The sequence below is a fragment of the Rhamphochromis longiceps genome, linkage group LG9, assembly GCF_057381845.1.
Source record: "Rhamphochromis longiceps isolate RC_006_pf linkage group LG9, R_longiceps_female_GT1.1, whole genome shotgun sequence".
Taxonomy (NCBI): Eukaryota; Metazoa; Chordata; class Actinopteri; order Cichliformes; family Cichlidae; genus Rhamphochromis; species Rhamphochromis longiceps.
Genome location: NC_140565.1, coordinates 33,764,858 through 33,792,448, shown reverse-complemented (window position 1 = coordinate 33,792,448; position 27,591 = coordinate 33,764,858). Strand labels below are relative to the sequence as shown.

Below are 27,591 nucleotides of genomic sequence, written 5' to 3'. Positions count from 1 at the left end.
AGGACCGCTCTAAGCCTCTAAGTCTAAGTTAACCCCAGAGCCCCGCTTCTACACCTGCAGCAGCCAGGTTGTAGGCACTGGGGTAAACTGCACTACGGGGGATCCCAGAACCTCTCAATCGCTCCACACCCCGACAAAGTGGGTCTGATAACCACTACACTGTGAAACTGTGCCAACTTTAACTTTAGCATTTTATGCATCCATGAAACCAGGAGGAGGCCCGACGTTTGCTCCTCAGTGGAACATCTGCTCCACGTGTCTGAAGTGTTTATGCACATTTTTGTTAGAAAGCCCGCTTTCACTGGGCTAGTAAAAGGTGTTTTACTTGGGAATTAATTTAAAACAAGATAAATAAATCGTTTGATGATCAATTATTCATTTATTAAATAATTTCAAGCAGGATACCATAAAAATGTGACGATTGAAGACACCAGCCTCTACCCTGATAGTGACTTTTTTAATACACAGACATGTCTTTGTCCAGAATATAGTGATATAAAACATTAAACTTTCATTAATCACTTACAAAGTCTACGCATTATTGTTTTTTCCTTTTACACACACGGGTTATGTTTAGCTACTGGATAGATTTGTTGCTGACGTCACGTTCTAAAAAAACTAAATAGACAAATTTTATATATTAAATGTTCAAAATCCTTCATCAAATAGCTTCAAATGTACACTCTCCAGCGGCATGTAAAATATACACAAAGTTACAAAACCCCCCCCGTCTCCTGCTACAGTCGGAGGGCCCAAAACTGGTGAGACTTCTCATGGACTCTGGTGTCGTCATGCTCCCGCACTCCTCTCCAGCTCCCATCTGCTAAGGCCACGCCTAGATTTATAATCTCATGAATTATAAATTCCCACAAATCTCTTTTTGTGACTTTGCTCTGTCATCCTTGGTGTCAGCTTTTGACTTCCGCCGACTTCTCTCGTTTCCTCGCGTCTTTATTGCCTTTTTTCCCTCTTCCTTTTTAAACGCTTTCTCTTTTTCTCACGTTGTTTCTCTTTTTCTTTGTCTCTCATTGGTTTTTCAGTGCGTTGATGTGAGCGCAGATCTTCAGAGCAGGTCCCAGTTTTATGTTCATGCTGGTCATCAGATGGTCCTCGGTGAGCAGCAGCAGAGCCTGGCCGTCGATCTCCTGCACCCGGAAAGCCTCCGCTACGTCACTGCAGCCTGAAACAGCAACGCGGAGAGTTTAAAAACACTGACGGTGTCTGACTGAGCAAATGATTCTGTTCAGTCACACAGAAAGTAGCCATGGCCCTGACTTTAGTCACGTATAACGATCTAAACTCTTGACTTTTAATAAAAACACCTCCAAACTCCTGCAAAGTTTAGTCTGTGGGGATTGACTCTGTTTTGGAGCCTCGAGTGGACATTAGAGGAACTGCAGTTTTCCCCTTTCACTGTTGCTGCTGTCCTTCTGTCACAAGTCACTCCTCTGCTGTTTTTATATTAAGAGCTTTTGGTGTTTTCATTCATCAGTATTTTGGTGTACAATATTCTTATCATCCTCTTGATGAAGCACACCCCTGATGCACTCATGTCGTCCACAGCTTCCTTGTTTATTGTCCATGCTACGCGAGGATAGCTGTAACAACGACATCTAGGACTAGGATTAGGTATTACATGGTACTGATGGTACTTTACTGTGTTCAAATCCTTTAAAGACACACTGCACACTGTGCTGAGATATGCTAATTTTGGCTAATATCACTTTGTTTGTGCAGAAAAGCTATTTAATGCATTCAAACGTGTCAACTTTGGGATTATTTTGTAGATTTAACTAAAGAAGTGGGAACACGTGATGTGTTTGTATGACTTTTTGTGGCTAATAAAAAAATAAAGACACCATTTCAAATTAGATTTTGGTGGCTTTCCTGTGAACACATTTTTTTAAAGGTTCATAAACTCGACAATTAAATGATTGGTTGGTGGTTTTTAGGCCACATGATGAAATAATGTGATGCAGGTTCTGACAAGAACCTTCAGCAGCCCAAGTTCTACCTGAGCCCTTGTTTGGTTCCTCAAATCCTGATCGTGTGGGAGGAGTTTGTGGACAAACGACCCAACAAACAAAGATTTGGTTTGTTACAGTAACATGTTTCACACTGTTCATCCAGGATCGTTAGCCAACAATCAGTTTATCCACTTTATTTCTAACAGAAACTAATCTGGAGAATGTTTCGACCAGAAGAGATCTGCATAACTCTAAGATCCACATCTGATCTTCTCTTAGAAATAAAGTGACAGTGATGAATATTAAAGGCAGCTAACAGTGTTTACTACAGAATCATCTGTCTCATGTGAAACAGAGGTTCAGTTTCTCTCCCAGATGTTTCACAGCAGTCTCGCTGAGTCTGACGGTGTGTGGTTGGAAGTATTCTTCACATTACTTCACTCAGCAGTTAATTTCAGCATTTTGCGAAACCTTTAATGGGACTTGGGGGATACGAAGAAGCTGTGAGCGCGCCTCCGTCGCCTGCTGACAATTAAGACACGGAGTGTGGCGTAAATCAAACCGACGGTTCTGAGTTAAAGGTCCCGGGAGAAGCTCTACGTGTGGGGCATCGGCTCATGTTTACCTGGCAGCGTGTGGATGAAGGCGGTGACTTCCTCCACGCTCCACTGCGAGGGGGCTGGCTTAAACGTGGTGGTAGGCGTGGAAGTGGTCACGGCCGGCGCCGACGCCCTCCTCGCTCTCCGAGCCGCCCGACGCTCCATCCTAGCCGTCATGGCGACAGCGGGATCTTCCTCTCCTCCGTCATCGTCTTCCTCCTCCCTGCCTCCACCTCCCACCATATCGTCTTCATCTTCGTCCTCTTCTGCCGCCGCCGCTTTTTCTTTTCCATCTTTCTCCCGCTGACCGGCGCTCCACAGATCACGAGGCTGAAAGGAAACAAAGCGTGTAAGAAATGTAAGAGCCAGGAAACGTCCTGCCTGATATCAGCAGTTCAGGGGCTGCTGGGGTGATAGTGTGGGGCCCTGCAGCACCAGCGCAGCATCATTTAAACCCCACACTCCACCTCAATCATCTCAAACTGGTTACTTGTATATGACTCCACAGTCACCAGCTCTCACTCCAGCAGAGAACACGTGGGATGTGGTGGAGCGATAAATATGTAGAAACTGTGTGATGCTATCATGTCGACATGGACGAACACCTCAGAGGAATCTGTGAGTTATGAGAAAGTTCTCGACTCAAACGCAGTTCCAACTCAGTACAAGGAAGGTGTCACTGAATAAAGTGGCTGCTGGCTGCATAGAACTTAAAACTGAGCGTCTGTTTTCTGTCTGTCGGTGGAGCTTCCTGATTTCTCGGCTCTCTGCTGCCCTCTAAAGGCCGTCGGCTGTCACTGAACCACAGATGAACCACAGATGGCTTCAAATGGCTCATTTCATAAGACCAAGTCTAAAATCCACTGCACACGACTAACTGAGCTAATGTAGTTTTACACTACTAAGTATTTTTAATTCATGTGTTTGTTTCAGTTTAGTTTCAGTGTTTTTTAGTTTTTCTGGGACGAAATTTAAAAAGTTTACAAAAGATATGAAGCTACAAACGCAGAGTGGCGTTTTTGTAGGAACGTAACCCATCAAATAAACATCACAAAGATCAATAAAAGCATAAAAATGTGTTTAATATTTGGAAAATCAGCCTCCTGTAATACAGCTGGTGCATGTGTACGGTCACATTCGGCTCGTGGAGGACTTCAGGAGCTCTAACTTCATTTTCAGAGTGTGGCTCTTTAAAACATCTCAGCACTTCTCTGTTTGCTGTTTTTAAGCTGTTGGCGAGTTCAGCGTCCCTACCAGCCGCAGCAGCAGGGGTTTCCCAGGGACTGACTCCGCCCGGTTGAGGGCAGGACGAGGCTTCTCTGACCGGCTTCCTGCGCTGAGAGCTCGCAGACGCTTCGTCAGTCGAACGTTAAACCTGAGGGGGGAGGAGGAAGGGGAGAAGCACAGAGACACGTGGTGATGTTTCCTCGTTCTGCTGCTTTCATTCACACTCGTATCTGCATCTGACACCTGCGCGCCTCCACGCAGGCCACACACACCACATCCTGTCACGCTGCTGCTGCGACAGCAGCACCCCTACGCTGTGTAAAGGTCCCGTGACATCACAGCTGCCCTCTTTAGCGCTTAAGCCAATGAAGCGAGGCCTTACCCGCGTGCACAGGAAGTGGAGCAGAAGCGTTTGGAGCGCATGAAGTTGTGTGCGTGGCCCCTCTTCCCGCAGAACTGGCAGTGCAGCACCGTTCGGTCTCTGTGGCCCGACCCTGTGAGAGGGACACAGTGGAGGTGAAGCTGAGAAACACAGAGTCTAACATGGTTCCCACTGCTAGTTTAGAAGACTAACAGCTCCCACATTTACCACATCAGCAGCAGAGTGACAGACGTGAGCAGAGCAGGATTCGGGCATGTGTGGGGTAAACGTCAGGTTTACCGCCGAGTTTTCAGGGTATTAAAAGTGGTTGACTTCTTAGACGTCTCACACACACTTTCACTGCACAGTCCCAGGGCTGCTCTCAGCTTGTATTTAGTGTTTAGCCTGTTCATGTGTTGAATGAGCCCCAGTGCTGCAGGTGCAGAACATGACGGGACAGGTTTACAGTGGTGGGCAGAGGCTGTGCCACAATGCAGGAACTCCGGTTTGGTTCACTGTTAGAGCCTGCGGACCAATCGCTGCGTCAAGACAAGAAATAGAAGATCTCTCACCGTTTTTAGAGAACATGCAAAGACTTTGTCCTTGTTTGGTGTGCAGCCACGAGAAACCCTTTTTATATATTTTCTTTAAGCCTAATTGATTTTCCTTTAATATTAAACTTACTAATCTTATATAAAAACTGCAAGAATTATGTTTTTATTCTTGATTCAATCAGGTCCGTTTTAAGCTCTGCTCTCATTTAAAGTCTCACAGCTGCAGGGAAAATGCGTCACCTGCTTCTGTTTTGAGTTTTCTGGGATGAATCTTTGTTGTTGATTTGGTGACAGTATGACGTGGGTGCGGCTGCTCTATTCTGCAGCTCTTACCAACAGTACTTTCATGCATCGAGACTTCAGAGCAGATAAACGAGCAGATGTGAAGTTTAAAAGTTAAACTGCTCCTTACTGCTCCCAGGGTCGTCCGTGTCTCCTCCTTCCTCTTCGTCCGAGTCTGTGGAGTGCTCAGTTTGTTTTATCGTTTCCGTTACAGGCAGCGCCGCTTTCCCATTGGTCCCATTCACTTCCTGCGGTTTGGGCACCTGCACTGGAACCAGCAGGGATGAGCGGTTCACCTGGACCACAGAAATAAGGTGAGTATAAATGCACCGCCTGTGGCTGAAAAGGTAATCGCAGTAAGGAGAGAATCCGTTTACATCCACCCAGAACTTATTCTACGTTCATACACGAGAAAGGTTTTGAGTTTTTTCCCCTTTTAGTAACAAAATTGTAATATTTGCCGTCTCTAAGAAAGGGAAACCCAAGAAAAGGTGATAAACTGTAAAACCCAGATTGAACTGTCAGCTGAGCCACAATTTATTTAGGAAATGCTTAAATAAGCCTGAGGAGATTAAACACCAACTTATTTCACACTAAAAGCATCAAAACCTAAAATTCTAACTTCATTTTTTCTGCCTTTGTGATGTAAAACAAACGTCTCCTTACAGGAAACGGTTGGAGCCCCTCCTGGATGACAAATCCCTCCACCAGGTGGGTGAGAACCTGCCGTCCCTCAGGCCACGGCCTTGGCTCCCAGGGGCTGCTCAGTGATTGGCTGAAGCTCTCTGACTCGTCCTCCAATTGTCCGAGAGGCTCTGCCTCAGTTTCCGTGGGGGGCTGCTGCTCGCCACCTGCTTTGTCCACCTTCGCTGGCTCATGCTGCGGTAGGCTGAGGTCAGTCGGGAGGGCGGTGTGCGCCGGGAGGAGAGGAGGAGGGTTTTCTGCCGAAGGAGTGGTGATGGGTGAGGAGGGGGGAGACTGAGAGGAGAGGCTGGACAGCGCTGTGAGGAGCAGAGAAAGAAAAAAGAGTTGACTGAAAATTAAAAGGAACATGTTTTGAAAAAAGTATTGATTGCATGAAGTTACAGCCGAAAACAAAGCAGGACACTAAAGTTCACCAGTGAGCAGCAGGTAGCAGCGAGCCTTTACTGCACCACTGTTACTCCTGCAGACGTCCCGTGAAGACAGTTTGCTCAACAGCTCAATTGCTTTGTAGCCTGAAGCATCAGAAGCTGCTGCTGGCTGCACACTGTGCACGACCATGTGTGCTTCTCCAGGACGAGCGGAGCAATAACAACTAATCATGTGGACCCTTTAAGGGAGCACAGCTCGGACAGATGAAGCTGTGGAAAACGCTTTAATGCAAAGCCTCGTGTAAACACACAGATATGAGCACTAAGTGTTGCTGCGTCTGAGCTGTTCACGGTACCTGACTGATTGTCGGACTGGGTCGACATGTTCTCACAGAAGTCCTCCTGGCTGACGGGCTGAAGGTCTTTCTGAGGCTCTGGCAGCCTCTGACTCTGGGCAGAGGCTTCGGGGGCTGGAGCTGGCTCTGGTACCGGGACTGGTGCTGGAGTTTGGACTGGAAGTGGAGTTGAAATGAGACCCGTGATGGGTTTTGAGTCCACAGTGGAGTCTTTAACAGGATCAGGCTCCGGGATAGGGTCCGTGTTGTGGTACTGATGGGGAAGCTGTGCCGTCTGGTTCTCAGACTGGTCCATTGGAGTCTCTCCTTCCTCTTCCTCCTCCATCTTCTTGTCCTTGCCTTCCTCTCTCCTCTCTCTCTCACTTTGGCCTTCTTCTGTCACTTCCATTTGATCTTCCTCTCGGCTAACTTCCTGCACCTCCTGGTTGATTTGCTCCTCACTGGGCTCCTCCTCCTTCACCTTCTCTCTTTGGTCATCTTTCTCCACTCTCAGGTCTTTAGCAATGCTTTCCTCATCTTTGACTTCCTGTCTCACAGCTGCAGCTCTCTTTCTCTGCTCTTCAGCCTCCTTTACCTCCACCTTCTGGGTCAGATTTTGCGGCTGGGGCTCAGCTTGACTCTGTGGAGAGGCTGGACTCAGAAGGGATGGAGGTGAGGGCAGAGGAGAGGTGGTTTTTGGCAACGAGGGGTTTAAAGGAGGAGGAGGAGGAGGAGGAAGGACGTCTTCAGTGCTCAAAGTCCTCTTTGATTGGGCGGAAACCTCAGGCGACTCTGCCGCTGGAGGCGGCGGCTGCACCGAAGCATGCGTGTACGTTCCCGGCTGTGGCTGGCGACCCGAAGAGAGGGCGATGATCTGAAGCTGCTTCGCTGCAGACAACGAGCGCTCAAAATGCGGCACAGCTGACAGAGCGCTGGAGACAGATACCGGGCTGTGAGTTAACGGACAGCTCTTCAGTCCCGCCAGCGGCCGGCTGATGGAAGACGCCTGGCTGGAGGGAGCAGCAGCGATTGGTTGGAGGGCCGAGGTCTGTCGAGGTGACGCCGCTCTGTGACCGTTAGGAGAGTGAAGTCTGGGTCTCAGAGGGACGGCTCGAACCGGAGAATAGAGAGCTGTGGGAGGAAAGCATGAAGAGGAAACCATTAAACTATGAGGGATGGATATGACTAATAATGATCTGATAAATGACAGACTGCCACTCGTGCATGTTGTTTAATTCTCATGTGCTTCACTGTAATCTGCTGATGCACAGCAGGCTGCAGGATTCAGGGTGTTGGCTGAAAAACTTTCTCACATTAAGATTTAAACATTTCCTTTCAGTGGCTCCAAAAACTAATTTTCATCTCTCAAGGCTGCAAAATATATCAAGACCCATGATTCAATTTACTTTGTTCTGCAGCACAGTGCAGTTTTCTTCCAGTGATTTATGAGTTCAGCTGCAGACAATGACGGCAAACATGCTGAAAACTGACTTGTTGTGCTCTGTGAGGGTAAACCGAAGCTCTGATGTCTCCGGGTAATAGAGAGGAATTATTTGGTTCATAAGTCACTGAAATGAAACGGTACACAGGACCACAGCAGTGCAGCTAAAGACGGCTCTGAACAGCTAAAAGCAGTAAGTTTGTCCTTTCTTGTTTTAAAAGTAACCAAAATTAAAATAGTGAAAAAAGAAAAATATCTATTTAAAAAATTTAATTCTTTAAAAACTGAAGACAAAAAATGATTGAAAGTATAAAACGCTCATTTTGAAACAATTTATTTTAGTTTACTCACTGCTTGTAGAAAAGAAAACTAAACATGCAATCTCACACCACAAGTGTGATTGTTGCTAACACCAGACTGTGGCTTGCTGCCAGAACAGCTGCAGAGAGATGCAGACGGCTTTAAACTGCAGGCTTTTATTTTGAAAGGTTCAGAGTGTTGATAACATCCAATATGTAATTTGAGGCTTTTATTTTGTGTCTTTTATCCTTTCTTCACCTCAAACCCGTTGCAGCAGATGGCTGCCCGGTCCTGAGGCTTCTTCCTGTTAAGAGGGGTTTCCTTCCCACCAAGTGCTCGCCTACAGGGATTTGTCTCATTGCTCAGGCTTCTCTGTATTATTGTAGGGTCTCTACCTTACAATATAAAGGGCCTTGAAGCAACTGTTATCATTTTGAAAGCATACTGGTCTTCCACTGATGGCTTTTATTTTGAAACTCTGAACCACACCTCCCTCCAGTCCCCCCGGTTAGTCACTGTCAGGGTGAGAGCTGGATCCACCAATAAACTCAAACAGGATCAAATATAAATAAAACATCAGCTGACTGAAAGTGCAGAATTATAATAATTTATGATAATATATTAGTCACTATGTAAGACCCTCACATGGAGGAGCGTACTCATCCGGCCTCATCACACCCTTCAGGGACCTACTTGGAGGCGGCACGGCGAGGTGTCGGCTGGGCGTGGTTGGACACTCCGTTGCTGTGATGCTGGACTGAGGTCGCGGCTTGAGAATCGGGAAGAGGGGGACTTGAGGTCGAGAGAGGGGAGGCGGGGCCGTGGCGTTGGGCTTGAGGCGTAGGGAAGGAGGGATGGCGAGAGTCCCGGGGGGAGGAGGCCTCAAGGTGAGACTCTGGAGCTGGAAGGGACACAAAGATGTTCAGTTAGATCCCACAAAGGCGTTGGCTATCCAGTCACAGCTTAGCAACTGTTACCAGCGAGGGCGGGTATGTTACAGGCAGCAGGAAAAAAGCTCTCTGAAGCAGATTTAGTCTTAAACGTCGGACATTTTCTGATTGTTCGTAAGGTGAAAATAAGAAATACAAAAACAGAAAAACAAGATCACATTTCCTATTGATGTGGGTCTGAGGACCAACTGTGGAGAGATCGTCCACTGATCCTGATCCCAGTCACAGCCGTCTGTTACAGTCAACGTATGAGAGGAGTGTGTTTCACCCAGAAGGAATTATGGGTAGTAGTTGAGCCTGGCTATCTCTCATATACCAGACTTTGTTGAGCTGGCACGCATCCCACACGCTGACATAACCCTTTCATTTCTCCAGCGAACGATCAGAAAACAGATCAAACATCCAGGTCTCAGAGCCGGGACACGCATGCGCACGGCTGCTCAAAGAAACCAGATTCTGCTTTTAGATCGCAGCACTGGGACGGGGTGTAAAAGGGACTCAGGGCAGTTTTTACCACAGCTTGAATGTGTTCTTCACGTGTGCGTCTTTTGTAGTTACGGAGACTAAACATGCTAAAAATGCCAAATTTGCATTTCATTAAATGACTGAAAGTTACTGAAAAAAGCAGCTCGCTCGCTGTGCTTGCTGAGCTTCGCGTGTTTCAGACGACTGTGTAAAGAAGTCAGCTTTTTGCATTTACCGTCTAAGGTCAGTTCAAAAGATGCATTCACGTGCATATAAAGACATTTGCTCGGCTGCTCACCTGAGCCGAGGCGGGGTTAGAGGAAGGAGGAGAAGTGGAAACAGAGGAGGACGAAGAGGAGGAGCACGGCTGGGGCGGCCGCATAGCAGATGTAAGAATTAGCTGCAGGAGAAAAAGGAGGAAACACGTGAAGGAGGAGATGAACAGAGGAGAGCAGGACAAGCACAGATGTTTGTGTGAGACATAACTGAAGCATCTTCTTGGCCTTTGCTTCCTTTTAATGACCTGATAAAACACCCATAAACATAAAGGTTACTTTTTCAAACGGATCAACATCAGATTTGAACCCTCACACAAGAAAACTGTGAATTTTGCTGGGGACTATTTTCTGCGGTGGATTAATACAACTGCGAGGCAGATGCTTCATATTCAGTGTTTTTCAATGTTAAACAGACTTTTTTACAACACATTTAAGTGTTTAAATCCAGGTGGCAGATCTAGATGATGGAAATGATTTGTGAGATTAACCACGGTTTAATATTTCACCGTTAAAAGAACTTTTATGAACAGATAAATAACCTTTAGTCTAAAATAGGTTTCTGTGCAAATAATCAAATGATGTCAATAATGACAATTTGATGGTTTTCACAGATGTGTAGTTTTGAGCTCATCAGTCACAATCAAGCCGCTTTGCTCTTTCTATACATGAACACTCATAATATCTGAGAAACAGAGTTTACTTTGTTTCTGTCGCTCAGGCTCAGTCTGACTCTTCTTTAGCTGAGCACCACCGTCTGCCATCAGAGACATGATCAGAGCAGACACAAAGATTCAGTATGTGGAACACTGATGATGCAAATAAGACATGAAATCATTAAAGCTGTGAATTCATTTATCTTGTTGTTGACTTATCTCTACCATGGCGGCTGCACAGCACTCTTGTTCTTAGTAACTGCAGTTGCAGCAGTGCTCAGCTCAAGGATGAAAACAGATATATTTGTATATTTCTGACCTGCAAATGTCAGTGACAATGAAACACAAACATATGCATTGCTCAACTTAGTGATGGGAGTCAGGTACTAGCTACATGCATGCAGCTATACACAGTCAGCCAATCACAGGGCAGCGTCTCTATGCATGTAGGCATGTAGACACGGTCGAGACGACGGGATGAAGTTAAAGCTGAGCATGTGGAACAAAAGGTGATTTAAGTGACTCTGAATGTGGCGAGGTTGTTGGTGCCAGACGGGACGGTCGGAATATTTCAGGATCTGCTGGGATTTTCCCACCGAAAAAGAAAATATCCAGTGAGCAGCAGTTCTCTGGGCGAAACGTGCCTCGCTGAGGTCAGACGTCGGAGGAGAAAAGCTTCAAGAGATCAGTAACTCAAATAAGCACTGTGTGGCGAGGCGTGGTCTGCGATGCTGCTGCAGGTGAGATGGACGCACCTGCGCTGATCTGCAATCACACCTGTGCTGTTGTCATTAGTGGTTGTTGGTGGTGATGTGTACGGCTGGCAGCTGTTACAGCAACCGTGTGAATATTGTAAGAAGAAAGCATGCTGCAAAGCATGAAGATGCACCCGGGCCTGCTGTGGGTTTGTTACACACTGGTTACAGCCGTAGCAGAAGAGCATCTCTGAGCTAACAGCTAGTCCAACCTCAAACCACACGAGTGTCCTTTCTGTCAGCTACGAGAAGCCTGAGGCTACAGTCCACACAGGCTCCCCAAGACTGGACAACAGAAGCCTGGAAACATGTTTCCTGGTCTGATGAGTCGCGACTTCTGCAACATTAAGACTTCAGTGTCACCATTTGGCCTAAACAACATGAAGCTTCGTGTCAACTGTTCACACTGCTGGTGGTGAAACAGCTTGGGCCTCTTAGGCTGTGGTGTTTAAATGATGCTACCTATTGTTGCTGAACATGTCCATCCTCTTATCGCTACACTGTATCCATCTTCCAAAGGTCACTTTCAGCAGGACAACAGGGCTCAACCTCGTACTGGCAACGTGTACCTCATGAAGTGGCCTCTGAGTGTATAATGTGTACTCTCTGCTGTAAATCAAAGATTTGGGGAAAATGTGGTGCTTCAAGATTGTTTTAAACTAAAACTTCAAACACATAATCTTCTCCCAAACAGGTAGTATGTACATCATCAGTTACCATGGTGATTTAGAGAGGTAAAGCACCTCTGTAACACTTAAAAGTCTGACTTTAAGCTCAACACGGCTGCCTTAACCTGGTAACGTTGCTTCATAGTCTGTGTTTTCAGACTGTTTCAGATCACGTCTCACAGGGTTTTTGGTGCAGTGCATTTCATATCATTTACATCATGTTTGTGTTTGTTTAGTATTTGGAGAAATTTCTGCTTTGAAAGCTTTGAAACGTCTGTTTTCAGATTTGTTTGCAGCTTTAAACTCTGAGCTTTTCCTGCCAACTGGCTCATTTTAATACTCGTCATCCTTTCTGCAGCTGCACACTCTGTCCTGTTCACTGTGAGCAGCAGAACAGAATGCATGTGGAAATATATGAAAGTGTGTGTGTGTGTGTGTGTGTGTGTGTGTGTGTGTGTGTGTGTGTGTGTGTGTGTGTGTGTGTGTGTGTGTGTTTACCATCTGAGCTCTAAGCAACACTTGGTCTTGGCCTGTCCCTTTGAGACCTTTTCCTAGGAGCAATGTCTGCTGGGACACCTTGGGATGCCTGACAGGGGAGGGGTTCTGATTGGTTCGCACAAGACCAGGTGTGCCCACAGGAGTCTGTGATACCTGGAACAGAGGCAGGAGAGGGGGGAAGGGAAGCAATTAAGGCAGTGCTTCAGAGCAGGGATGACTTTTTGTGATATTTCCTTGAACAGCAAAGCAGTCACGAGTGTGTTTGGGTGGAAACCAAAAGAGTAAACAATGAAAATGTCGAATTTTTAATGCTTCTTTTCTACAAAAAAGAAAAACACTAAATGAATACTTTAACAATGGACAGCTTCATCCAAGCAGATTAAACTCTCTCCACCAGGCAGCTCACATCTGTTTATAGTTCTTTAATCTCATCTATCAGGTTTAATTTAAAGATTTGAAAAACTGGTTTGTAAAATTTGTTGTCAGAAACTGTTTGGCATGTTTTTAGGCAAAGGAGTGGATTTTAAATCTGAAGTTCAGACTTGAATTAAAGGGGTTTAATAAAAGTATTCCCTCAAATATTCAGGAATTACAGCCATTTCAATGCACAGTCGCCCATTTTCAGAGGCTCAGAATTCATTAGACAACTGTTTAATATGTTTTCACGGCCACCAAATGCAAGTGTTTCATTTGCATTTGTTTGCTTTTTCAGAGGAACTCTCAACACGAGGTCCGAATAAATGTCAGTGCGAGACAAACAGGCCATCACTCGACTGAAAGTCCAAATAAAACAAATGAACCCATCAGGCAGAAAGAAAAAATCAACATTGTGGTGCATCGGCCAGCTCAGCAACACTACGAGACTTTAAAGACCACAGAACGCTCTCAGGGAGGATCATCGTCACAGGGTTTACACCAACAGGGTGCAAACCACTGGTTACACTCAAGAACAGGAGCCAGACTTTACCAGAAAACGCGCACGGCTGGCAGTGGAAGCAGGTCACGAGTGTTTACTGATGATGCGATTGCTGATAGAAGCAGCGGGATGAGCCGCGAAGTGTACGGGGCTGTAGCCTCTGCTCAGATTCAGACAAACGCTGCAGGGCTGATCGGACAGAGCATCGGAGTGCAGACGGACAATGAGCCGGACCACAAAAGCGACCCAGTGCAGAGAAACGTGATCCTCTTCAACGGCCACGTCGGGCACCTGATCTCAACCCGACACAGCAGCTTTTCAGTTACTAAAGGAAGAAAGACACAAACTTACTTCTGTTGAGCTTCGAATTAAGCGGAAAGTCTGAACTTCAATCACAATCGGTCGATTGTTTCATTTAAAATCGCAGCGGTGGCCATCGGGTATCAGTAACTGTCCTTTTCTGTTGCTGACATCCAGCTAATGACAAGTTCTGAGAACAGCTTCAGAAAAGCCGGGATTGAAGTTTCTGATTTCGTGCTCATCTCAAGCTCGTGTCTTTAAAGCTCTAACGTGAGGAACCGCAGACTGTGCAGCTTTTTGTATCTGGCAGCAACGCCTGCATACAGAGTGTGAACGCCAGCGTCTCTGTGGCTCGCTCACAGTTCAGCCTGTTTACTCACTGAATTAACAGAGAGCGAGACCCGAGTGTAAGGATGTGAAACGCACTCAGATGAAAGCAAACAAAGAGGAAACTGTAACCCCAAACAGTCAAACACTGACCCAGATGGAGCCTGACAGGTGAAAGGTCCGAGGCTTCGTCTCACGAGCTGTCTGTCATTCTTACATTTAGATTATTCACACCTGATCTTTCTTTTTAAATCCGTTTGTTCAGGTCAGCTGTCGCTTTCAACAGTTGTTCCAACATTTAATGAAACTCAGCTTAAAAGATTCTCACACACCACGTGTCACAGAAATATGAATAAAATACAGATTCGGTCATTTAAGCAGGTTGACTGTCATGTGCTGTACCTGCATTTTTATTTACTGTAGCTTCACTTTATGGATGAAGCTTGCTAACAAAGCTAGCACTAGCTATCAACTTTGTGCACCTTTGCACCAAATCCAAAGAGTGAAAACTGTGATTTGAGTCTTCGCTGTGCGTTCTGTAAAGATGGCAGTACAAGTAAACATCACGAGTGCAGGAAGGCTAGATAAAACTTTGAGCTCAAGCTGTTTTATTTACATCCGTCCTCTGCGTCAGGCTCGTCTTCTGAGATTAAATTACTGCGTCTTTTTTAGACGAAGCTAAAAATGATTTGGTCCTAATGTTATCAGCCTGTTGAATGACTGCTGTCAGTCTTATGAATACAGCCAGTAGGTGGCCTCCTCCTTATGTAACCCAGAGACTGTGCATAAAAGAGGCATCACAGGTTTTCTTTTCGAAGCCTCAAAGTTAACGTTTTAGCCACTGTCATGGTGGGATTCTTGGATGTGGTCATGAGAGGGTGGAGACGTGCGTCCTTATTCTGTATGGGTGCAATGTATGAACACAGAAAGAGCAAAGATCCAATACAGACAAACTGGACAAACTCCAGCAAAGTGTTTCTAAATGAAAGACGTGTTCCTGTTTCTCTATGTGGGGGTCAGTGTGTGACCTTTACCTGTCTGCCAGGTGGACTGGCTGGCGTGTGAAACGGTGTGATTGGCGTTGAGGTTGCAGAGAGGACCCTAGCGCTCCCGTTGGTCAGGCTGGTGGAGATCTTGGCAGACATGGTGGTGTTGTTGTGCGTTGCAGAAGAAGTTGGAGAGGATGAGAGGAGTGGTGAAGGAGCGGTCGCTACGACAGGAGAGGAGGAGGACGAAGGGGGAGGGAGAAGGGAGGGGGAAGGGGGGGTTTGCACGGAGGAAGACATTTTGGAAGAATGGTTGTGTCGGGAGTATGTGCGGAGGGTGGGGGCAGGGGTGGAGGTAAGTTTAGGGGGAGTCGGGACGAGGACGTGAGGAGACGGAGCGCCTGCCGTTGCTGCTGCCGCCTTTGGTCCATGGTTTGTGGTGATGGAGGGAGCGGGAGTGAGAGGCGGGGGAGGGGAGGAGGTGGTGGGTGTCAGCGAGGGTGCGGGGGAGTCCAGGAGCATGGGGTTGGGGGTAAGCCGAGGAGGCGTGGGGGTTGGAGGGGTGGCGGAGGACTCAGCGGCGGTCGGAGGGCTCGTTCCATTGGTGGCCTCGCCGTGATCTGATTGGCTCTGCCGAACCAGCTCCCTGTCCATCCTTCAACACTGAAGCACACTGAGACAGACAGACACACAGACACACAGACAGACGCACAGACACACAGACAGACGCACAGACACACACACAGACAGACACACACACAGACACACAGACAGACGCACAGACACACAGACAGACGCACAGACACACGCACAGACAGACACACAGACACACAGACACACAGACAGACGCACAGACAGACACACACACACACACACACACACACACACACACACAGACACACACACAGACACACACACAGACACACAGACAGACAGACACACACACACACACACACAGACACACACACAGACACACAGACACACACACAGACACACACACAGACACACAGACAGACGCACAGACAGACACACAGACGCACAGACACACAGACAGACACACAGACACACACACAGACGCACAGACACACAGACAGACACACAGACACACACACAGACAGACACACACACACACACACACAGACACACACACAGACACACACACAGACAGACGCACAGACACACAGACACACAGACAGACACACACACACACACACAGACAGACGCACAGACACACAGACACACAGACAGACACACAGACAGACACACAGACAGACACACAGACACACACACAGACGCACAGACACACAGACACACACACACAGACAGACACACAGACACACACACAGACACACAGACAGACACACAGACACACACACAGACGCACAGACACACAGACAGACACACAGACACACACACAGACAGACACACAGACACACACACAGACGCACAGACACACAGACAGACACACACACAGACACACAGACACACACACAGACACACACACAGACACACAGACAGACGCACAGACAGACACACAGACGCACAGACACACAGACAGACACACAGACACACAGACACACAGACAGACACACAGACACACACACAGACGCACAGACACACAGACAGACACACAGACACACACACAGACAGACACACACAGACACACACACAGACACACAGACAGACACACACACACACACACACAGACACACACACAGACACACAGACAGACACACACACAGACACACACACAGACACACAGACAGACACACAGACACACACACAGACAGACACACACACACACACACACAGACACACAGACACACACACAGACAGACACACACACACACACAGACACACACACAGACACACAGACAGACACACACACAGACAGACACACAGACACACACACAGACACACAGACACACACACACACAGACACACACACAGACACACAGACAGACACACAGACACACACACAGACACACAGACACACACACAGACACACAGACAGACACACAGACAGACGCACAGACAGACACACAGACACACAGACAGACACACAGACACACACACAGACAGACACACACACAGACACACAGACACACACACAGACACACAGACAGACAGACACACAGACAGACACACAGACACACACACACACACAGACACACACACAGACAGACACACACACAGACACACAGACACACACACAGACACACAGACAGACAGACACACAGACAGACACACAGACACACACACAGACACACAGACAGACAGACACACAGACAGACACACAGACACACAGACACACACACAGACACACAGACACACAGACAGACACACAGACAGACAGACACACAGACAGACACACAGACACACACACAGACACACAGACAGACAGACACACAGACAGACACACAGACACACACACACACACACAGACACACAGACACACACACAGACACACAGACACACACACAGACACACAGACACACACACAGACACACACACAGACACACAGACACACAGACACACACACAGACACACAGACACACAGACACACACACAGACACACAGACACACAGACACACACACAGACACACAGACAGACAGACACACACACAGACACACAGACACACACACAGACACACAGACACACACACAGACACACACACAGACACACAGACACACAGACAGACACACAGACAGACAGACACACAGACAGACACACAGACACACACACAGACACACAGACAGACAGACACACACACAGACACACAGACACACACACAGACACACACACAGACACACAGACACACACACAGACACACAGACAGACAGACACACAGACAGACACACAGACACACACACAGACACACAGACAGACAGACACACACACAGACACACAGACACACACACAGACACACAGACAGACAGACACACAGACAGACACACAGACACACAGACACACAGACACACACACAGACAGACACACACACACACACACACACACAGACACACACACAGACACACAGACAGACACACACACAGACACACACACAGACACACAGACAGACACACAGACACACACACAGACACACAGACACACACACAGACACACAGACAGACACACAGACAGACGCACAGACAGACACACAGACACACAGACAGACACACAGACACACACACAGACAGACACACACACAGACACACAGACACACAGACACACACACAGACACACACACAGACACACAGACACACACACAGACACACACACAGACACACAGACACACACACACACACACACAGACACACAGACAGACAGACGCACAGACACACACACAGACACACAGACAGAGGCACAGAGTTAATTTGCATACTTTGCATTTCAAGTTCCAGAGAAAACAAACTCACTGCAACATTTGTTCTCAGAATTAACACAAGACATGGAAATAAGTCCTAACGTTCCTCGTGAGGATTCATGATCAGCGGGGGAAGCCTCGGCGCCCCCACAGACGAGCTGGAGGCCAAATCTAACAGTTAAGAGCCCAAAACCAACAATCGGCACAAACACGACCTCATGTTAACCTGTTCTGTACAAAGCTAGCAGCGAGACACTCCAGAGTGATGCTGAAGCAGCGTCACAGCTTGATTTTCAAGTAACAAAAGCTGGAACGGGCTCGTGCATTTCTAACCACATTTGTTCCAGCACAACGTCTTGATGCACGCTCAGTCATCCAGGTAAGCAAATCCACAAAAGTCCCAACTTTTTGGGATTCCTGCACAACGTTAAAAAGCCTCTGGTTTCAGTCACGTTTCAGGATACAAGTTTTCATCTGCCTCACTTTTTCTCCTTTCTTCTCTACCTGATCCCATCCCCGGTGTCCTCCTCTGTCACACCAACCCTTTTTCTCCTGCCTGGCAGCTCCATCTTCAACCCTTTTGTTCAACATGTCCAGTCTTCCCTCTCTGCACGCGTCCAAACCATCTCAGCCTCGCCTCTAACTTTGAGCTGTCCCTCTGGTGGGTTTGTCCATCTTCAGCCTCCTGTTACATCACAGCAGGTCTCACTACTGTCTTGTAAACCTTCCTTTTCACTCTTGCTGCTTTCACACATCACCCCTGACACTCGTCTGCCTTCACTACCTCATTCGTATTGATTTGCATTGACATATTCTGGTCTTAAAGGATGAAAAACTGCTTTTTGAGGGTGGAACAGTTGGTGGAATAAATCTGGATCTGACTACAGTTCAAGTCCAACACGACTGTTTTGATGTTTAAAATGTGTTTTTGATTTAAAACACAGACATGTCTCTTGTTCCTGGGTAGGAAGTGTTCTTCTTGCCTGGGAGGCAGAAGGAGAGTCATTAATATCTATTTGCAAAAACTTTGCTTTTGTGACCCATAATTTAATTTGTAATTACATTTACAAATGTCACTGTCATCGTAACAAAGACAAAGTCTGCCTGAGAGACACTCTTTAACCCAATGGTCCTTTTGCAATCAGGCTTTAAAAGTTAATGCAAAATCTTGCAAAGGGTTATGATTAAAAGCCACCTGGTTATGTTTAAGCAATAAAAACACTCAGAGTTTGAGTGGACAAACAAATTTGCTGGTTTGTCTCCAGGAAAACAAAAAAACTGATTTTCAATCCCTGAGGTCTGGCTGTCCAGAAGTAGAGTCTATCAGCTTCATTCTTATATTTAAATAGGTTAGTGAAAGAAAGATGGTCCGCGTGTTCTCCTGATTAACACAGAGATTCGAGCAGACAGGTACACGTCAATGTACTTCTGATATTTTGTTAAGCAGCACATGCAAATGTGATGCTGCTGCTTAAAGCTGTAATTAGTAGCGTAATAAATGACTTTTAAAGCAGTGTAAATACACCGATCAGCATGACATCAGGTGAGGTGAATAACGCTGACTCTCCATCATTGTACATCAGGAAGAAAGTGAACATTTTGTCCTCTAAGTTGGTGTGTGAAGCAGGAAAAACAGACAAGCATGAAGATGTGAGCGAGTTTGACAAAAGGCCAAACTGTGACGCCTTCTTCTCTGAAGCTGCAGGTCCTGTGGGGTGTTCCCGGTCTGCAGGGTCAGTCAAAAAGTGGACCAAGGAAGGAACAGCAGGGAACCAGCGGCACGGTCATGAGCAGCCAAGGCTCATTGATGCACGGGTGAAGGCTTGCCTGTGTGGTCTGATCCAACAGAGAGCCAATGTAGCTCAAAGTTCATGCAGGATCACACAGCATCACAGTTCGGTGCAGTCCAGTCAGGGCGCCCATGCTGACCTCTGTCCACCTCCAAAACCACCGACAACAGACAGGTGAGCATCAGGACTGGACCACGAAGAAACAGAAGAAGGTGTTCTGGTCTGAGGAGCCACGTTTCTTTTACATCACATGATGGCCGGATGAGTGTGTTGCTTATCTGGGGAACACCTGCCGCCAGGATGCACTATGGGAAGGAGGCAACGTTCTGCCCAAACATCGACACGTACCATCCTCCTAAGCACTGATGCAGAACATGTACACGCTTTCATGGAAATGGTATTCCCTGATGGCTGTGGCCTCTTTCAGCAGGAAAATGAGCCTGGCCACAGAGAAAGTGGTTCAGGGATGGTGTGAGGAGCACAGCAGTGAGTTTCTAAGGCCCCGAACAGAGGGTTTAGAGGATGCTGATCCACAGCACACATTCAGGAGTCTAGAGGAGTGCGTGCCTTTACGGGTCAGGGTTGTGTTGGCAGCAAAAGGGGGACCAACACAATATTAGGACGGAATGCCTGAAATCTGAGTGTTAAGTAATGCATTACTTTGTAACAAAGTAATGCATTACTTTGTTACAAAGTAATGCATTACTATGTTACAAAGTAAAGAGAGTTTGAGTTCTGAGCGTAACACTGAAACAACTGGGGAAGTAAAAACACAGAAAACAACTGCAGAAAATTATTAAAATAAGTGTTTAAAAAGCACTTTGAGTAAATAAAGCCCAGGTTAAAGCATCAAATATACACAAGCACTCAAAACTGTCTTTACAAATCTAGGCTGCTGACATTTTCTGAGTATACATATTATAACATTTGCTAAACAAAGGTTGTATAAAGTCCACTTAACTCTTTTTTTCTGCTTTGATATATTAAGTTCATGTGACTTTGTTCATGTTGACACTATTTCATCTTTTTAGGCCAGTTTTTAAAGTAAAGGCGACTCTGATTCACCTTTTTTGAATTTTTGGATGGAGTTAAAGTTCGCCCCTGAGGACCTGCTCACGCCTCGCCCTTTAAAGCTGAAACACGACACCCTTAGTGTCAACTTCAGCCGTGTGTTTTGGATTTGAGCCACTGCAGCAGTTAATCTGAACCGTCGCTGCAAAACGAAAACAGAAAAGCGTCTCCTGATCTCCATACTGCAATCTGTAATTATTGGAATATCTGACCGCAGACTGCATCAGTGTCCTTAAAACACCGTTACCTGATTCATTTCTGTCACTTTTAAGCCAAAACTTCCAAATATCTTCTGGCTTGAACAACTCAAGTATGAAAATTTACTTCTTTTCTTTCTTATTTTTGACTTTTCTGACATTAAATAGAAAAAACCCACCTGAGGAAACCGTCTACATGTTAATCAGCAATGAAAGCAACCATGCTGCAGCTCACGTATCTGCAACTGATGCATCAGACCCAGGATCCGTGAAGTTTTCACACCCGAAAAGAAAACAGGAACAAGAAAAACAATGACCTTTCCACCAAGAAGATAAACAAAGTTGGTTTATCCTGTCAACGCTCAAACGTCCCTACACGTCTTCAGAATAAGCAGACAAAAATTACCGGTTTGTTTTGTAAAGCCGGCCTCCTTCCATCATAAACAAAGAGCAGAGAAACGTCCTCCCACCAGCCGAGCCCTGATCCTCCACATGTCAGTGCAGTGAGCGAAACTTTATATTATTCAGAGACATGCAAATGTTACAAAACTGGAGTTTGCATATATTGAAATGATTTAAATGTAATTTTAGATGATGACCTTGCCCAGTTTGCTTAAAGCCTTGCTTAAATGCTCCTGTATGGAGTAGTTACAGGGCACAGGTGGGACACGTGCCCCTCCACAGTTATTTAGAGCACAATTATCTCGTTTCAATGACAACATGAAAGGAGCAGAGGGAGGTGTATAACCACAAAGGAGCCGTGAGGGAAAAGGAGGAGGAGGACATCTGATATCACAACATTTACTCTGGTGATTTTAGTGACTTTGGTCTGAGTGTTTCAGAAGCTGCTCATCTGCTGGGATTTACGCACACGGCCGTCTGTAAGGTTTACAGAGGAAGACAGAAAAATCCAGCGAACACAAGACTGTTGGGTGAAAACGGCTTGTTTGTGTCAGAGGAGAATGAAGAGAGTAACTCAAATCATCACAACTAAGTTATGCAGAAGAGCAGGTGTGAGCGCACAGCATGCCGAACCTTCAGCAGCAGAAGACCACACCTGTCAGGCAAGAACAGGAAATGTGGACCAAAATCTTTGAGGGATGTTTCCAGCAACTTGTTGAATCTGGGTCACAAAGAGTCAGTTCAGCTGGTCTGAGCAAAGTGTACCTAATGATGTGGCTTATAGGTGTATATATCTATGGTTCCTGCTGAGAGCTGTTACCTTCCAGAGTGTACAGAGATCAAAATGAATGAATTCATCATCGATGTGAATATGTGACGCATTTCAGCTTCAAGTGAGGAGCAGCTGCATATTTAGACGAGTTTCCCATCATTTGTCTACTTCCACAACTTTTCACAGTTTTTACAGGAACTGGCATGTTGGTGTGGCAAGGAGAATGGGAAGTAGGGTGGAAATATATTTGTCAGTTTAGTTTTTGAACATTTTTGACTTCTTGCAATTTTCCTCTTTTACACACGTCTTGCAGTGAAGCCTGGCTAACAGAGCTATTGTAGAAAGATTTACTGCAGCTGAGAGACTTGAGACAAAAACCGAAGCATTGATTCAGCAGGGATTATTTTAAATGACAGAAGTTGTTAATTTTTCAGCAGAATGTTGCATTGTTATTGTGCCGGATTTTTGAGTTTTGTTGCTGCTGTAAACTTCCCCAGAAAACGACTGAATCTCAAAGGTTCCCGCAGGAGAATCCACCTGGCTTCGTTTATAGTCACATTACAGTAATTTGTAGTAACAAAAAAGGTGCTTTGGGTGCTCAGCTAGAGTAGATAAGTGCTAAAGAAAGCCACACCTGTGATAGCGGTTATAGTCAGGTAACAAACATGTCATATCTTACATAAATATGTACTTTTACCCACAGCAGGTCTCAAAATCCCAGAGCCACGTTTTCCGACCTTGATGTCTGTCACCGACTTTTAAAGCCAATCTTTCACATTTCCTATAAATGTGCTATAAAGTGGGCCACATATATGTTACAGAGCAGAGCACATGTTATGATCACACTTTAGCTGTGACTTTGTTAGCTTTGTTTTACTCAGTTCAATTTTTTTAAATTAGTCTTTTTATTTCTTTGTTTTTGTTTGCTGCTGGGATTTTTCCCCTTAAATAAAACACTCGAGTGTGCAGTAACACTGCTAAATTGACATTGTTGTTGTTGAATGCCCTCTCGGTTTCTAGTAGGTAACTTTTCATGCAGCAAGAGTGCAAACACTCTGCAGGTTTTTCTTACTTCCTTTACTGTCCGAAGTGTGGCCTGAAAAACCACAGAGGTCCCGGTGTGGTTCCAGGAGGTCCCCCAGCTTTCTATTAGTGTAACAAGAATGATAGTTTTATATTCACATTGTGCTATTTTGCAGCTCTCTGGCTGGGAGCCCTTATTGTACCCGTGATGTTATTTCTAGTGTTCAGCGCAGTAACTGTTAATAGTGCACAATTTAATCTTAAACCCAGCTTTAACACAGTTTTACTTGTTTTGTATTATTTCACACAGTAACGACTGTCCCCCAGCCTCCAGCAGCCACGTTTTGGGTTGTTGTTGTTTTTTACAGTTTTTAATCTTGTAACACTGAATTGTTTTTTCTCTGTAAGCCAGAGAAGCAGAGACACAGAGGGCTACAAGACATACGGGTGAACATGGAAGTAAACTGTGAGCTGGCAGCTGAGCAGAACGCAAACACCTCATTAGATGACAAGAACTGAAGCTTGATTAATGTAAAGATAAGATTCTACCAGAAAAACAAAATTAGAAAAGAAATAATTTCCCAACTAAAAGACGACTAATGCACCTCTTTATTTTTATACTTGCAGCACACAGCTGTGGTCAGATGTTCACAGTAATGAATTTCATGGTCATTTTAGGTGTTTGATGATTCTTTGAGCTGTTTTTGGTGGAACAGCATACGTCTCTAAGAATTGGGGGAATAAGTTTGAATTTATTTCAGATTTTCTCTCATCTAAGGGGCTTAAATATATAATTAAATGTCTATTAGCTAGTTTTACTTTAACCAGGTGCTTTGGGTAAGCATCAGCAAGCGTCTGGCATCATTCCTGCTGCTCAAAATGACCACGACATTAACGTCCATAATGAGTGTCTTTCAATCTCAGAATAATCCTTCTTTGTCTCACTGTGGCCTTGCTGTGGTCCCTCAGCCACCGCCTGTCTGAAATAAGTAGTTTTAGAAAAAACAAAACATTTTAGCTCCTCCTTAAAAGGTTAAGGCTTTCTTCTGATTGGCTGTCCGTTGTCAGCGCGGGGCAGGAGGGACTGCTCTGTCTGAGATGTCTATATTAGAAATATCCTGTCTCTATTACATCATAAATATCTATTGTAGCCATAAAAATGGTAAAAACAGAGTGCTTCGAGTAGCTCGAACCCCGAGCTTTTGGCTCACAGGGAACATACACTGACTTGGCCGTATTCAATCTGCACATCCACCTCTGGAACAGCAGACATGTGAGAGGAAACAATGAGGAGGTCGGGTCGCCTATAAGGGTTTGAATACTCCTTTAAGCGCAGCAGCTGAGTTCTCTGGCAGACACAGAGTCCAGCAGCAGTTTTTTTCTCTTCCTGCATTTAGCTGATGATTAAAATTCAGTCATTTTAAAAGCATCCTCCCTTCACTTTCATATTAATATTCACTTAAAGATGCACACTGTTGTATTTATATTGATCACAGCTAGCTAAGTTCCACCCTTACTACTTCCTGACTGACTGTTGGCTGTGAGGCCCACAAACTTACTGAAAAGATTCCCGGCGTACATGGAAACATCTCTAATTCAAAGCAAGTCAAAGACTCTGGGACATTAAGTCAGCTACTGGAAACAGTTATAAAATGAACTTATAAGAACAATATAAATCAACACATGCAGGAACAATAACATTTACTGCCAATAACAATGCAAAAGTGTCACATGGCTCTGTGCTTTCGTTTTGCTGTCCAGATGTGGCAACCACAGGGGCCCCAGTGTGGTTCCATGAGGCCCCTTTTTTCTTCTAGCGCAATAAATCCTGTGAAAACTGATCATGTTGAATGAAAATCTAACCGTTATTGATTTATTTACCATCACTTTTCACACAAAAAAGTCTGATTTGTGTAACTAACACGCCCGACCTAACAGAGGAATAAAACATTGCTTTCACCAACAACTTTGTGCCACCTTTGCAAATACACAACTCCATAACTAACAGGTTTGTCTACGTTTTTATTTCTTTATTTTGTTTTGCTGTTCAAAGTGTGTAAGTGTGTAGGAATCCCACAGCACATCTACTAAACTACGTAAGACTTTCTGTCAGATTTCTAAATAATTTCCTCTTGAGGTTTTCATTTCATCGAGTCATCAATGAGTTACGATGGACACTTTACATGGTTCACCTTGTTATTGAGTCGTTATCCAAAAAAGTGGCAGGAAGAACCACATGAGCCCCAGTGTGGGTCCAGGAGGTTCCCCTGTAAGATGTTTATTTTCTAGCATCTGTACTCAATATAAACACAATATTATTATTATGGAATATATGAATTGAAAATCTGTTTTTTGTTGTCTGACCAACAGTACAGAACTCAAAGATTAATATCCAGACAATCAACTAAACCACCACCTTCAGCTGAAACCAACAAATTTCAGTGTGTTTGAAGAAGGATTTAAATGACTGATGTGATTAAGCTAAACTGACCAGCCAACAAGATTAAAAACCCTGTGCTGTCCAAAATGTGGCCCGCTGAACCACAGGAGCCCCAGGATAAGTCCAGGAGGTCTCCCTGCAAAATATATTTCCTCGTAGATCACAATCTGCACTCTTGTGCACTCTATCGTTTGGACAAGGGAAAGATATCATAAGATATGTAGATAATTTCTTCAGTCTATCACTTTGTCTATCTTCAGTCTGCTTCAGCCTCAAAAATCCATCAAGAACTCCCAGAACTTGGTTTAAAGTCTGTAAACTCCATGTTTTATTATATGAATCATCCAGAGCTCAGTTTAACAGCAGAATGAAAACATAAAAACAACTTCTTTTATCAACTCGAACCGACAAATTTCTGCTTAAAAATGACACGAATAACTCTGATATTACCCTGAAAGCGATTAGTCTCCATTTAGAACCAACGCGTGTAGTTTATCTGTGTGCACTGTATACAGTATACACGAGGAGCCTCTGCTCATTGTTTGAAGTTCAGAAATGTGGAGATCAGGGCGCAATAAGGGCCAAGATCTTCTGGGAAGTCGCTTTTCTGGTTAAAATGGGAGCTGAGCGTGCGGCCAGAAGTAAGCTAAATTCACGCAAAACCACCACGCAGGCAGGTGCTCGTCCACGCACAGCGGGCAGATGCTGACATCTGGCCCGCAGCCTGTTAACTGAACGTGTCCGCCTCAGACGATGGTGGTGATAGCAATGAGCCACAGTGCACAGTGACAGTTAGGCCAGAGATTATACATGTGACTATAAAAAAGAAAAAAGAAAGATGGAGACAGGCCTTCACAGGGGAGAAATCTCACGATAATAACATTTTGAAGAATTGTCATGTCCACGTTGCGCGTAAAGCGCTTCGCTCGCCTACCTGCTGAAATGCTCGACGTCCTGCAGGTTATTCCCGCTGCCGTCCATCCGAAAGTGGGCGCATGTTTGGAAAGTCCGTTGCTGTGTTATCTGATGAGCGGCTCTGGGCTTTTTCAGCAGGGTCGACAGGCTCAAATGGGCGTGTGTGAAGCTTCACTTCCTCGTCTGACAGCGCAGGGGCTGCTGAGAAGTGCGCGTCACCCTTCCCCAGACAATAATTTCCCCGACCTCACCTCTATGATTATCCGCCCTCTGCGCCCACCGAGAGCCCAAAACGCAAAGTTGCAGTGCAAGACGGGCCCGTTTATGATGTGCAGGGGCTTGTGTGTGTCTGTGTGTGTGTCGCACTTTGTTTAGGATTTCATCACATCCTGGGCTTTCCTCCGCCGTAGATCCGGCCTTCGCAGCGGTTATGGAGTCCGTCGTCCTCCGCTGTGCCACCACCGTCTCACCTCCCGGGTCTGCGGTGGGAATCAGCCCGGCTCGGGGGCACCGTGTAGCGGCTGCGAGGGGCCTGGTTATTCCGCTGCTGGAGAAATGCAATGGAAGTGCAGTCGTTGCAGGGCGGCAGATGCGAGACAGCACCACTCAGAGCTCAGGAGGACCGCAAAGACGCCGATACACAGCCGTGCATGCACGCTGCACACTGTAACACAGTTTGTA

The 27,591-nt window shown here is 45.8% G+C and overlaps 1 protein-coding gene across 3 annotated transcripts; it reads right to left on the bottom strand.

The window, feature by feature from the left end:
- Positions 1–376: 376 nt before the first annotated feature.
- On the bottom strand, positions 377–27,591 carry phc3b (polyhomeotic homolog 3b). Of its 3 annotated transcripts, none has more exons than XM_085419312.1 (12): positions 26,930–27,591; positions 14,984–15,608; positions 12,407–12,559; positions 9,853–9,954; positions 8,785–9,040; positions 6,420–7,529; positions 5,657–5,991; positions 5,121–5,286; positions 4,176–4,287; positions 3,821–3,941; positions 2,593–2,896; positions 377–1,180 (listed from the first exon to the last, which is right to left on the bottom strand). In XM_085419312.1, the coding sequence occupies exons 2-12, from the start codon at positions 15,587–15,589 to the stop codon at positions 1,026–1,028; spliced, it is 3,420 nt and encodes a 1,139-aa protein (XP_085275438.1). In that variant the 5' UTR covers positions 15,590–15,608; positions 26,930–27,591; the 3' UTR covers positions 377–1,025. The 3 variants fall into 3 exon arrangements, with proteins under 3 accessions (XP_085275438.1, XP_085275439.1, XP_085275440.1); XM_085419313.1 differs by having other exon boundaries at positions 8,833–9,040; positions 26,930–27,590; XM_085419314.1 differs by lacking the exon at positions 9,853–9,954 and having other exon boundaries at positions 26,930–27,589.

Excerpts from the sequence above, each read along its gene's own strand:
- phc3b (XM_085419312.1), bottom strand. The coding sequence starts at position 15,589 with ATGGACAGGGAGCTGGTTCGGCAGAGCCAATCAGATCACGGCGAGGCC. Across the intron at positions 12,560-14,983 it reads CCAGTCCACCTGGCAGACAG|GTATCACAGACTCCTGTGGG; the intron begins GTAAAGGTCACA and ends CCTCTGTTCCAG. Across the intron at positions 4,288-5,120 it reads CACGGACGACCCTGGGAGCA|GGTCGGGCCACAGAGACCGA; the intron begins GTAAGGAGCAGT and ends TCCCTCTCACAG.